This window comes from Benincasa hispida, unplaced genomic scaffold (genome assembly GCF_009727055.1).
Source record: "Benincasa hispida cultivar B227 unplaced genomic scaffold, ASM972705v1 Contig159, whole genome shotgun sequence".
Taxonomy (NCBI): Eukaryota; Viridiplantae; Streptophyta; class Magnoliopsida; order Cucurbitales; family Cucurbitaceae; genus Benincasa; species Benincasa hispida.
In genome coordinates, this window is record NW_024064153.1 from 1,097,486 (window position 1) to 1,111,888 (window position 14,403).

General features: G+C 37.9%; 1 protein-coding gene across 1 annotated transcript in view; it reads left to right on the forward strand.

Annotated features, from left to right (window-relative positions):
• The window catches only part of LOC120068965 (phosphoinositide phosphatase SAC4-like), an 86,985-nt gene that overhangs the window by 55,476 nt on the left and 17,106 nt on the right, over positions 1-14,403 (forward strand). Inside the window, exon 12 of the mRNA XM_039020605.1 lies at positions 7,922-8,035. Coding sequence (XP_038876533.1) covers positions 7,922-8,035 — 114 coding nt within the window. The remainder of the gene's footprint in view (positions 1-7,921; positions 8,036-14,403) is intronic.

The following is a 14,403-nucleotide window of genomic DNA, read 5'->3' on the forward strand; positions in this document are numbered from 1 at the left end:
GATAATAGAATTCCTTTCTTGCTTCTTATTACCTCAATTCCTAAGAAGTATTTCAACATGCCCAAATCTTTTATATGGAATTGACTATGAAGAAAGGTCTTTAGTGACTGGATACCTAAAGCATCATCACCAGTAATCACAATATCATCCACATATACGACTAACAAGATGACACCACCCTCAGATCTCTTAAAAAAGACTGAATGATCTGACCTGCACTTCCACATTCCAAAGCTTTCAATCACCTGACTAAATTTATCAAACCAAACTCTGCTTTAATCCATACAAGGATTTACGAAGGCGACACACTGTTCCATTCTCCTCCTAAGCAACAAACCCTGGTGGTTGCTCCATATACACCTCTTCTTGAAGATCACCATGAAGAAATGCATTTTTAATATCAAGCTGATGTAAAGGCCAATGATTGATTGAAGCTAATGAAATAAACAACCTCACAGATGCCATTTTTGCTACAGGAGAAAAAGTATCAGCATAGTCAACGCCATGAGTTTGTGCGTAGCCTTTCGCTACGAGGCGCGCTTTTAACCGAGCAACAGAACCATCAGGATTGACTTTAACTGCAAACACCCATTTGCAACCGATAACCTTCTTTTCTGCAGGGAGTGAAACCTGTCTCTTATACACATCTAGATGTGTATAAGAGACAGTATTTATTTAGACTAGGACAATAACACCGATACCCCTTTTGGACACGGGAATAACCAAGGAAAATACATTTTAAGGACTTTGGATCCAGCTTGGTATGCTGAGGCCGAACATCCCGAACAAAGCAGGTACAACCAAATATTTTGGGTGGAATGGGAAACAAATGTTGCTTGGGGCATAAAGTACGAAAAGGTATCTCACCCTTACGAATGGAAGAGGGCATGCGATTTATTAAGAAACAAGCTGTGGAAACAGCATCAGCCCAAAAGGATTTTGGAACATGCATCTGAAACATCAAAGCTTTGGCTGTCTCAAGGAGATGATGATTCTTTTGTTCTGCAACCCCATTTTGAGATGGAGTATCAACATAAGAAGATTGATGAAGAATGCCATGGGCATCTAAATAAGACTTGAGTGTATGAGAGAAATATTCCTTAGCATCATCACTCCGTAGGATTTTAAGAATACCACTAAACTGAGTTTGAATTTCGGCATGGAAGTTACGAAAATGTGAAAGTAATTCGTTAAATATAACCACGTAACACGAGAATAGTCATCGACAAATGTAACAAAATACCTAAACCCTCCTTTGGACTCAACAGAATAGGGACCCAAAACATCAGAATGGACTAATTCAAAAGGAGCATTAGCTCGTTTATTGGCTCGAGGATACAAACTCAAATGATGAAATTTAGCAAACTGACATGACTCACAATCGAAAGAAGACAAATGTTGAAGTTGTGGACGAAGACTCTTCAACACAGAGATAGACGGATGACCCAAACGACAATGCTATTCAAAGGGAGACGACACGCTAGAGCATGTGATGGCCGTAGGTGTTGGTGGTTCAAAGATGTAAAGACCTCCAACTTCCCGCCCTTTACCAATAGTCTGTTTCGTCGTAAGATCCTGATATAAGCAATAACTAGAAAAAAAAAAGAGACACAACAATGAAGATCACTAGTGAGTTTACTGACCGAAATCAAATTAAACGAGAAATTTGGTAAATTTAAAACTAGTGACAAAGAAATTGATTCAGTGAGATGGACGGTTCCTAATCCTAAAACAGGAGTGGAGGTTCCATCAACTATAGTGACATTAGGTGAAGAGGTAGATGTACAGAGGGTAGAGAATAAACTGGGGTTACCTGACATATGGTCTGTAGTGCCAGAGTCAATGACCCATTTTGACGTGGAGGAAAGAAGGTATTTAGAAATGTTACCTGTCACTGCGATGGTCGTAATGGGAGTAGAAGATGATGCCCTCAATGACTCTTGATACTGCTGAAATTTAGCGAACTCCCCCTTATTCAACAATCTTCTGCATTCACGTTTCGTATGGCCAGGTTTATGACAATAATAGCAAACACCTCATGGATTTGATCTCCATGAATAGTAGTTGGATCCATTCAATTTGTGTTCAGTTACTTTTGACACCATAGGAACAATCTCAGACATTACTGGTTTCTTATCAGCCATTACCTCAAAAAGTAGACACCGGACAGCAAAGAATCAATCCCTAATTTACCGAAGAGATGTCTACGCAAGCAATGAGTATATCTATCTATCCCAAACAAACACACCACCAAGAAGAGCCAACAACATTGAGGAAACCCACTTAAGACGGACGAAAATGGCGGCGCACGCGCCTACACGCGCCGGCGCGTGGACGGACAGCAGGCTGGAACAAGCGGCGCGTGAGCCTCATTCGCTGGTCAGATGGCAACCGGACTTTGGGGGTTTTGTAGACCGGCGGCTGGGCTTCGCGTTGGAATGGGCAGTGTTGAAAAAAACAGCCTTTTTTTTTTCGACGGCGGCGGCGGCGGTGATGACTGCGACGGCGGAGACTAACGACGGCGAACGAACCAAAGACGGCGACTGTGAGTAAACTCACCTCTCCACAAAACCCTAAACGTATCACAAATGGGTTCTAAATTCTCAAACCCTAAGGTTCACAAAAACCCTAAGTTTATTTAGAGAGCTCTGATACCATGTATAACTCTTAGTTTGAGAAAGAATCAGAATGTTTTATTCATTCACCAAAGATATGAATATATACAAGAGTACAAAGCATAGAAAAGGAAAATCTCACAAAATATTTACAAGAATGGAAAACCCTAATTATAGAATTATAACAGGTTGAAGATCCATTTGTTCATGGATGTCTTCCTTTAGACCGTTTACAAATCTAGCGATTTGGTAATTCTCACTTTCGTTGATTCTTGTTCTAGCATTCAAATGGTGAAATTCCTCTACATAGTTTGCCACATTTCTATTGTCCGACCTACATTTCTAATATTGCTTATATAAAATATGCTCATAATCGGCTGGAAGGAATCTTTCCTTCATCATATTGAGCATTTGATGCCAACTATTGATCGGTTTGTTACCAATCATTCTCCGATTCATTTGTATTTGGTCCCACCAAGTGGAGGCCCCGGACTTCAATTTAAACAGCTTAACCTGTTAGAAGCATATCACAGAATCAACCAATTTTGTCATCTCTCAGTTTTCTTCGTAGTAAGATTTTCCGGAAATTTGCTTGAATAAACATAAGCTCATGAATAAGAGAGAAAATTCAAATATGAGGTCAGGTCAAGATTGTATTTAAATTTTTAAGGAAAAAATATACTTTTGGTCCATGAGGTCTAAGGAGTCTAGATCGTCAGGCATGAATACAACACAAAACAGGCACGGTGGGATGAGAATCTGAGAAAAAATGAGCCTAAAAAATAGTAGAAGACGCACATCTACGACTTTACTTGAATAGATCTGATCTATATGTTATATAACTGTGTCTTTGAGTTAGGAGACACACCTATCACTCCCATGGTTGATGCATACAAAATAGTGAAGAATCAACATTTAAAAAAAAAAAATTAAAACAAGAAGCTAAACTTTATATTGATGAAATGAAAAGATACCAATGCTCAAAGATACGAACTCCACAAGGGAGAGAAAAAAAGAAAGTGAGGTAATCTAATGAGAAAAAAAAGTAAACAAGAGACGGTAGGTAGAAATTATGATGTTGAAGCTTGATGTATTTTCGTGTAAAAGGGCTAAATGGGGTAGTGGGCTTGGTTTACATAGGGCTCAATTTATTAAATAATCACTTTTTTGTCCTCATATTTATGTGTCCCCCACATCCTCATGTCTCCCATACTGTGTCCTTGTGTCATAAATTAGAAAGAAAAAAAATTAATGTCAGACAAAATTTCATATCAGACACAAGTTAAGAGTGTTAATTCGACATGTCCAAGACTAACAATTGGCCTTTTGACAGGTATTTGTGCTTTATAGGCATGGATCTGGTAGCATTCTAATCCCTGAGTTTTTTAACTTAATATTTTAGCTACTAAGGGGGCGTTTGGCCCACTGAGTGGAGTTAATAAGTTTGGAATTAATATGTTAGAGTTAGTAACTTTGTGTTTGGGTTGTAGAGTTGTAAGATAGAGTTTCTCGATAAAGGTGAAAGTAGAGAAAGAGGATGATGTAGAGTTATTCGATAAATGTGAAAAGTACAGATAGAAGGGAAGATGGGGTTCCTTGATAAATGTGAAAAGTATAAAAAGAGGGAAAGATGGAGTTACTCGATAAATGTGCAAACTACAATAGTGTTTATTATTGAAGTTGAGTTGTTAATGACCTCCGACGATGCTGTAATGGTGTGATCCCCAATGATTCTTTGTCTTATCTGCCGAATTCTTGCCCCATGTCTTCTAATATGTGGTTATGGTCGTCGGCTCCGATTTCTTCTCCTTTTTTTGCCCCTTTTTTTTTTTTTTTTCCTGATTTCTTCTTTTATAAACTCTCGAAGTTGTTTCTGCCCTTTGGATAATTGATCCAACTGAAGAGAAATTTTCTCTAGCAACCTCATGATACTATTGACATAACCTTCGACTGACTGCAAGCGTTTGGTCGTAGTCTTTGATGATAGGACGGTGGGTGTCTCCACCTCTTTGTTTTGGGAAGTTTCTACCGTGGAAGGCTTTTGTCCCTCCATCAAGCCCAATTTGATCTTGATGCTTTGATACCAATTGATGAATATCAAGAGAGAATTTTATTCAAATGAATTGAAAGTTATCAAAAGAAGATGACTGTTAAAGTAAATTAGGAATTTAGGAATTTATTCCTAATCTGTATTTTCCATATTAATATTTTCCTTTTTACTTATTTTCTTTGTTGGGTCTACTAGAGCCTATTTATTGTGTAATTCAATGTACTCTAAATTATCTTGAATTATTCAATAATTTAAAAATTTAATATGGTATCAGAGCCTCAGGTTTATTAGAGTTTTATTTGGTTCACCGCAACCATATTCGTTCTTTTCCTTTGTTGATCGACCCATCGTTCGTTACCAAGGGGTTTTCTGCTTGTTAGGGTTTTTTCTTTTGTTGTCGTTCATCATCTTCGGCAAAGTCTGTTCGTCTCCAACCTAGTCTGTCCGTCACTTTCGTGTGTTGGTTTCTTCTTCCAATCACGCGTCGGTTTCGTCTTCATTCTGTTCACACACAACAACCAATATCTGCGACCAGTCCCTACTATAGATCAAATGGTAGCGCAAACCCAAATCCGCCACTGGTCATTCACATCCGTTGTCCGTGCAATAGATCCGTGTTTATTAAATCGCGTTTGTATTACCCAGATCCGGGTTTCGTTGTTCATCTCGCGCCTCCGCAGCCCATGCCACACATTCACCCCGCCACTGCCGCTCGTGTAGATTCGGCTAACGTTCAGCCGTCGTGAGTTTCCCACCCGTCTAGTCCATGCACCGTCGACTCGAAGTCAGAGCACCCACATTTGTGTTGTTCCAGATCTGCACAACTGTCAAATGCCTAATGTCGCGTCTGCTTCTCTACTCCACTCAGTTCCTTCGGTCACACACAGGCCCCTAGTTCCACGCCTTCGTCGAGGTCCATCATCCTCAGACAATTCCATTCTATTCACCTTTGTGTTCCTGTCTTTGAAGGTTGGGACTACTTCATGAAGTCCCGATTTTTCAATTTCACATTTGGTTCAATATAAACCAGTTCAATTAATCCATGTTGGTCCAATCAACCCAGATTTGGTTTGCTTTAAGTCTGGTTCGGTTCTTTCAGCCATGTTTGGTTCATTTGAGTTTGGTTCGATTAATTAAGTTTGATTCACTCTTTGGTTTGGTTTAAGTTGGTCCAATCTTGTTTATTTGCAATTATGGCAAAACTCCCTTTGTAGAAGGGTCTTTCTTCCATTTTCAAATTAGTTGTTTGTGGGTTTTGTTGTAGCTCTCTATGGGGATCTTTGTTTTCAGCTCAGAATTTCTTCGTAGGTTTTGTTATAGATCTATATACGAGGATCTATGTTTCTAGCCCAAAATTTTTTGTTTTCGTTCTTTGTGGGTTTATGTTTTCAGCCTACTTTGTGTTTTCGTTCTTCATGGGTTTCTGTTTCCATCCTAGAGCTGCTGATTTGTTTCAGAAGTTATCTTTGCAAACTTAAGTTGATTGCCAATCTACCACCTTGAGTTTGAGGGAGAGTGTTAAAGTAAATTAGGGATTTATTCCTAATCTATAATTTCCATATTAATATTTTTCTGTTTTGTTTCTTTCCTTTGTTGGGTCTACTAGAGTCTATTTATTCTGTAATTCAATGTACTCCGAATTATTCTGAATTATTCAATAATGTACAAATTTAACAATGACAATCTCTCTATTTATAGAGAATTTGAAAGCAAACTAATTCTAATCCTAATTAAGCAAAGAAACTAATCTTAATCCTAATTAATCCAAGAAACTAATCCTAATCCTAATAAACCAAGGAAACTAATCCTAACTCTAATCAATCATAGAAACTAATTCCAATCCTAATCAATTAAGGATTTTACCACAATACCCTAATTTACCCTAATCCTATTACATCATTCTAATCCTACTACATCATGTTTACAGCAACTTAAGAAGTTGGTCAGCCAAATGCCCCCTAAAATTCGAGAAAAATGGTTATTTGGTCTCCACCATCAATTTTACCATATCTAATGGAAATGACACTTTTTCAATTATTTTGTAAAAATTTTTTTTTCCCTTTTTCTCTCTCTCTTCATTCATCGTTTTCTTGCTTCCTCTTCCCATCTTTACCGCCCATCATCAGGTGACAACAACGAAGGGAGCCCTTTGTTTTTGGGGTCCTGTTCATTTCTGTAGAATATCCCTTCATTTCAAGAAAAGATATATGATGCCCAGCCAAGAAGTTAAGCACGTTGATCATGCTTAATGAGACCAAGAAGGCATATGGTTTGTTAGGTATCTTAGTATTTCCTGCACTCAGAAGATCCCAACAAGCAAAACAAACAAGAACAGGGTAAACGGTTCCCTTATGCCTTGATATAATTCAAAAGAACAGAGTAGTGAACAGAGTAGTTTTCGATACAATATAGAAATCAACTAACAAGTCACAATGCCAAAAAGAAATTAAGAAGAAAGCAAGAACAAGATAACTAGGCAAGGCGAATGCTAGAGCACCTTCCACTCCAGTGAAGTCTTCAGCCCAGAATTTCCACACCACTCTTCTCCAAAATCCTTCTTAAACCTCTCCTCATGGTCCCCACATCAATAACTGAAATAGACGCCTTCCACTCATTCTGAAGATGCTTCAGGTGTTTTCCGTTTTTACCCTCCTCACATATGAATGAATAATAGGTCTTACAGAGTCCAACGGCAATGATTAGTAGAACCAGGTTTGCATAACAGGAAGTAGATGTTAAGAGGTCGAACATGCTTTCAAGAAGAATTCTGGCATTGAAGTAGTTGTTGCTTGAATTTTCATGTTTAGTTGTAGAGATGTAAGTAGTTTTTTGGGGTCTGCTTGGAGTTCTTTCTACGTTATGTTGTGCGAGTGTAATTCGTCTTTTATTATTTCCAATTGGAGTAATATTCTATAAATACTCTTTGGCTTTGAGTGCATGCTTAGCTTATTATTCATTTTGTATTTTTGCTGATCCGAGAATAAATTAAGAGTAAATAACTGAAGAAGTGACTACATGGTACATAAAATAAACTGAAAATTGCTCCTGCATAAGAAAATGTGAGTTAATTGATTATGATAGTTGCTTGGAATAGGAATAGTATGTATATGTGAAACTAATGTCTTAATTGGATCCATAAATGAAAGAAAAATTAAGGAGATGCTTCTTGGGTATAGACAACATAGACTTACATGGGGATGATATTCACTAAATCGTGGATAGTGTAAAATTTTTAACTACGAAATAATTGTCTCAGATTTCTGGGACATTTTCAACCACAAAAGAACAAGCCTGCACTCTGGGAACTAGATTCAGATCAGCATTGTAACGTAGGAAGGAATGGGCGAATCCATGTGCAAGAAGATGGAAGGTAAATCTTCTATCCAGATATTGCCTGATGTAGGTTTTAATTTAATTTAATTTTATAATTTTTTTTACTCTATAAGATAGTGGGGACACTGTTTTTCTTTTCTTTTCTTTTTTCTAACCTTATCAACAATCAGATCTCGAAAAGATATAGCTTTCGGGTTCTCTCCAAGAGGGAGGTCAAGGTAAAAGGAAGGAAAGAAGCCAGATTCACAACCTATCAAGTCCGCGCAACTTCTAAGCTTATTCTAATCACATTTGACCCCCCAATAACTGACATTTGATCTTTTCTTGAGCAACCCAACATGTGATTAGAGTCCTAGAAGAATCATCCTTTTCTGAGCAAAAAGAGTGGTACATCTGCAAATTGAAGGTGGGACAAAGCCACCTCCACATTTCCAACCTCAAAAGGCTCGGTAGTTTTCTTTTCAATGCACCTATAAATAAGTCTACTCAACATATCCACAATTAGGAGGAAGAAAAGGGGACAGGGGATCCCTGCCTAAGACCGCTCAAAGCCTCAATGTTACCTTCCAAACTGTTATTAATGAGAAAAGAGTAGTTCACATTTATAACACAACTCCAGTCATTCTCCATTCATGTCCAAAACCTTTCTATTTCATCACCCTATCCAAAAAGTTCCAATCCACATGATCATACGCCTTTTCAAAATTAATTTTAAAGATTACACCACCTTTCTTTTTGGTTCTATAGTCCTCAATGGCTTTACTCCATAAGGGTCTAGGATCAGTCTTTCTACTATTAAAGCTCTTTGCGACTCAAAATAGTCATTCTTCTTCTGAATGAGGCAGGCAAACATCTTGAAATAGATCTATTTAAGATACCCCTCTCAAAGAATTCTTTAAATGCACCTTTCAACTCCTATTTTTTGGAGATCCCAATTATCTTGGTAAAAAGCCATAGGCAATGAAAAGGCATATGGATTCGGCAACTTGCTCCTATCACTCCCAAAAACTTCTCTTTTAATTTCTTCTAGAGTAAACGGGCCACTAACTCATCCCCATCCTTTTTTGATAGGGGACACCTCTCAATACCTTGAACAAATGGTTTAGGATGCATTTTCAGGCCATTGGGATTGTTGAAGAGAGAGAGAACTTCTTCCTCAACCTTGTCATTAGAAGATAACTCCCCACTATCTAGAGCAAGGACCAATGTTGTTTCGATTCCTTCCAATACTAGCCATCCTATGGAAAAAAGAGGTGTTACAGTCCCCTTCCCTAAGCCACTGAGTTTAAATACTTACCATCACTTGTGCCTGTAGAAACTAATATGAGGCCCATCCAGAAAAATAGGGAAGGGATTTAAACTTAGACATTTGTATTTGATTACTTGTTAAATGACCGTTTGACCCTAAAACTCAAATAACCCCTAGACCAATAACTAAAATTAGTGTTGATTATTTCCATATTTGTTAATATCTTCATTATATTTATTGTATTTAATGTGTTATATTTGTTGTATTTTTTATTTTATGTAATAGAGGTGTTTCTTCTATTTAAAAAACCCTTTCCCTCTAAAAGGAATACATAGAAAATATTCTTTTTAGCATGGTATCAAAGCACCTAATGTTTTGAAGCCATAAAAACCCTAATTTTATGAGACTCTAGAAAACCCTAGCTATTGCTGCCATCGATCAATAGCATATCTCCACAGAACGTTGCATCTCAGCTGCCAGTCGATCACTTGTTTGTCAGATGTTGCATCTTAGTGGCTAGGTTCATTCGTTCGTTTGCCATGAATTCTTTGGATCTCATATGTTGTTCGCGAGTTAGTCATTGCCAGTCATCCTCGTCTACATTGTCAATCACCGTCGTCTGCCGTCCATCATTTGAATTCTCTTTGTTCACTAATTTTTTGGTGTGTTTTTCTCTGTTATTTTTCTCTTTGGTCTGTTTCTTCAACAATAGGTCAGAAACTAAGTCATCTTGCTAAAATCTTAGAGAATCGCATCCATTCCATAGTCCCACTATCCAAATAACAACCATTCGGCTTAATAGAGATAACGTTCTTTTTTGGTCCCAAGGTGTCTAAATATATATTTGTGCACAAGGAAAGATTGGTTACATTACTGGTGATAAACCTGTTCCAAACCCAGATGGCCCTTCGTCTGCAAGGTGGGATGTTGTAAACTCCATGATTATGACTTGGCTCATAAATACCATGGTTGAAGACATCAACTATAACTATATGTGTTACTCTATTGCCAAGAAGTTATGGGATAGTGAAACTCAAATGTACATCAAATGTACATCCCCCTGAGCAACAAACCCAGATGGCTGCTCCATGTAAACTTCCTCCTGAAGATCACCATACAGAAAAGCGTTCTTAATGTCGAGTTGATGCAAAGGCCAATTTTGAGTAGCAGCCATAGACAGAAATAGTCGAATGGAAGTTAATTTAGCAACAGGAGAAAATGTATAAGAATAATCAGTCTTATAGATTTGGACATAACCTTTGGCAACAAGACGAGCTTTCAAGCGAGTCATTGTTCCGTCAGAACTGGCTTTTATAGCAAACACCCATTTACATCCAATAGCCTTCTTTCCTGTCGGACGCGAGACTAAATCCCAAGTACCATTCTCATCCAATGCAGTCATCTCTTCAATCATTGCACTATGCCAACCAGAATGAGATAAAGGTTCATGAACAGAGTGAGGAATAGAGATGGAATCAAGAGATGTAATAAAGGAATAAGTGGGTGAAGACAACCGGTTATACGAAACAAACGAAGAGATAGGGTAGGAAAGGCAATGGGTAGATCATCACTCGATTCCGAATCAGATGTCGAAGAAACCATCGGTCTAGGACGTGTCTGGAGGTGGCTGTAGAGGATGCCTGGAGTAAACTCGAGTGACCAGTGGGAGAGAAGGAAGAGACACAGAAGAAGGTTGAGTAGGAGATGATGTGGAAGAGGTAATCTCATAGATAAAAAGATCATCCTCCTCTCCTTTACAATGATTGGACAGTGAGGGATTAAAAGATATATCTTCAAAAAACGTAACATTAGGAGAGACGAGATACCTATTAAGAGTAGGACAATAACAACGATAACCCTTTTGAATACGTGAATAGCCTAAGAAAATGCATTTCAAAGATTTTGGATCTAATTTGGTACGATGAGGACGAATATCCCGAGCAAAACAAACACAGCCAAACATCTTAGGTGCAATAGGAAACAAAGATTTTGTAGGAAAAAGAGTACGATGAGGAATCTCTCCATTGAGGATAGAGGAAGGCATTTTATTGATCAGGAAGCAAGCAGTGGACATAGCATCAACCCAAAATTTCTTTGGAACATGCATTTGAAAGGATAAGGCGCAGGCTGTTTCAAGGAGGTGTTTGTTCTTTCTTTTAGCAACACCATTTTGAGATGGAGTGTCTGCGCAAGAGGATTAATGAATGATGCTATGAACACATAAGTAAGATCCAAGTACATGAGAGAAATATTCACCAGAATTATCTGTACACAGTTTTGATAGAGACATTAAATTGATTTCGAATTTCAGCATGAAAAGCACAAAAATGAGACAATAACTCAGAATGATTTTTCATTAAATATAACCAAGTCACACGAGAATAATCGTCAACAAAAGTAACAAAGTAACGAAAATCTGTTTGAGATACAACTGGACAAGAACCCCAAATATCAGAATGAACTTACTCAAATGGAGCGTTGGCTCGTTTATGTACTCTAGGACTTGAACTAAGACGATGGAATTTAGCAAACTGACACGAATCACAATTCAAAGACGACAAAGAACGAAATTTAGGATAAATTTTCTTCAACACGGACAAAGAAGGATGACCCAGACGACAGTGAACTACAAGCGGGGATGTAACACCAAAGTAGGCTACAATTTTTGGTATCTGGTGGTAAAAAATGTGAAGGCCCCCTGACTTATGTCCTCTACCAATAATCTTCTTCGTCGTACGACATTGAAACAAGCAAGAACCAAGAAAAAAATAAGACAACAATTAAGGTCGCGTGTAAGCTGGCTAATAGAAATCAAATTAAAAGACAACTGAGGAAAATGTAATATAGAGGACAAAGAAAGAGATGGGGTGAGAGGAATGATGTCGGATCCAAGAACAGAGGAGGTGGATCCATCTGCCAAAGTGACAGATGGGGTTGGGGTAGGGGACAGGTGCCGAAAATAAGTTAGAATTACCTGGCATATGAGCGCCTGAGTCTATGACCCACTTGGTAGATGATGTAAGAAGCCATTTCGAATTACCTGTCGCACGGACATCAACACGGCGACACGATGACACTCCAATTTTCAAAAAAGTAGGACACGACACGTCGGAGACACGTTATTTTTTTTATTAAAAAAAATTAAATATATGTCGTGAAATAAACATATTGGGAAATATTCCATTTAAAAACATCATTAACAACCATACAACCATAGATAAGATGACTAACGGTCCAACGTCATAAGTCATAACAAGTTTTAGTAATTAGTTCAACACTACAAAAGTTACAAAACCACAAAATAAAATCGAAGAAGCCAAGCTATATTTTCTTTATTCTTGTCCAATGTCCTCTTAACTACTCGAAGCTTCATTCTGATCACCATCATCAGTGTAAAAACTATAGCTTCCAATTCTGGTTCGTCCAAAGATAAATTAGCTACTTCAAGCATTCCCGCATCTTCAAATGAATCAAATGAATCTCCAACAATGTCCCACATTTTCGTCTCTCCTTTGAAATATTCAGGAGTTCTTTTTGATAAAAGACATAGATTGCTATGGATGTATACCAAGTCTTCTGCACGTTGTGGTGTCATCTTGTTCCTTCTTATGGAGTGCATTAATGAATATGTACTCCAATTTCGCTCATAACACGAGGAAGATGAAGGTTGAACAAGTAACTTCTCATAGCTAGTGATTGTAAAGTTGGAGTAAAGGCACCATGGATGGCCCACCAACTCTTCGGAGGCATATTATATCTATCACGTAGGGAATCATGTTCAGCAAACTCTGAAGATATGGTAGAGAAATTGGCAAATTCAATGTTCACTCTTGTTCCTTCATCCTCTGAACTAAAATATCTCTCGATACACTTCATCCTCTCTCTTGATACTTCTAAGTCTTTATGTGGTGTAACTCGAGTCTTGTCTTCTTCAAGCCATTGTGCACTATAATAACTGTTATAATTCTATAATTAGGATTTTCCATTCTTGTAAATATTTTGTGATATTTTCCTTTTGTCATATTTTCCTTTTCTATGCCTTGTACACTTGTATATATTCATATCTTTGGTGAATGAATAAAGTATTCTGATTCTTTCTCAAACCTAGGAGTTTTACATGGTATCAGAGCTCTCTAAATAAACTTAGGGTTTTTGTGAACCTTAGGGTTTGAGAATTTAGAATCCATTTGTGATACGTTTAGGGTTTTGTGGAGAGGTGAGTTTACACTTTTGCTCATAGTCGCCGTCTTCGGTTCGTTCGCCGTCGTTAGCCGCCGCTGCTGGAAAAAAAAAAAAAGGAAACTGTTTTTTTCGACACCGCCCAGTCCAAGAGAAACCCAGCCACCGATCTACAAAACCTCAAAGTTTGGTTGCCATCTGACCAGCGCGTGTAGGCGCGTGCGCCGTCCTTTTTTGTTTGTTTTCTGTGGGTTGCTTCAATGTGATTGACTCTTCTTGGTGGTGTGTTTTGTTTGGGATATATAGATATTCTCACTGCTTGTAAAGACCTCTCTTCGGTAAATTAGGGTTTGATTCTCTGCTGTCCGGTGTCTATTGTTTTTGAGGTAATGGCTGATCAGAAACCAATAATCATGTCTGAGATTGTTCCTATGGTGTCAAAAGTAACTGAACACAAGTTGAATGGATCCAACTACTTTCATGGAGATCAAATGTCCGCCACTTTATTAGGAGCATGGAGATGGATGATCACATCACAGAAGACCACCGATTGATGCTAATAAGAAGTTTTGGTGGCGGGACGATTCAAGGATGCTTCTACAAATCAAGAATTCTATTGACCGTGAAATTGTTGAACTAGTAAATCACTGCGAATCAGTCAAGGAACTATTGGAATATCTGGATTTCCTTTATTCAGGGAAAGAGAATATTAATAGAGTGTTTGATGTTTGTGAATATTAATAGAGTGTTTGATGTTTGTAAGACTCTATATCAACCTGATCAAGGAGAAAAATCTCTTACAAGCTACTTTATGGAGGTTAAAAATACATGCTGGGAATTCAATGCCTTGATGCCAATTAGCACGGATCCAAAAGTTCTAATGGCTCAACGTGAAAAGTTGTTTATCATGAGCTTTTTAGTAGGCCTTGCACCTAAATATGAGATAGCCAAAGATCAAGTGTTGTCAAGCTCAAATA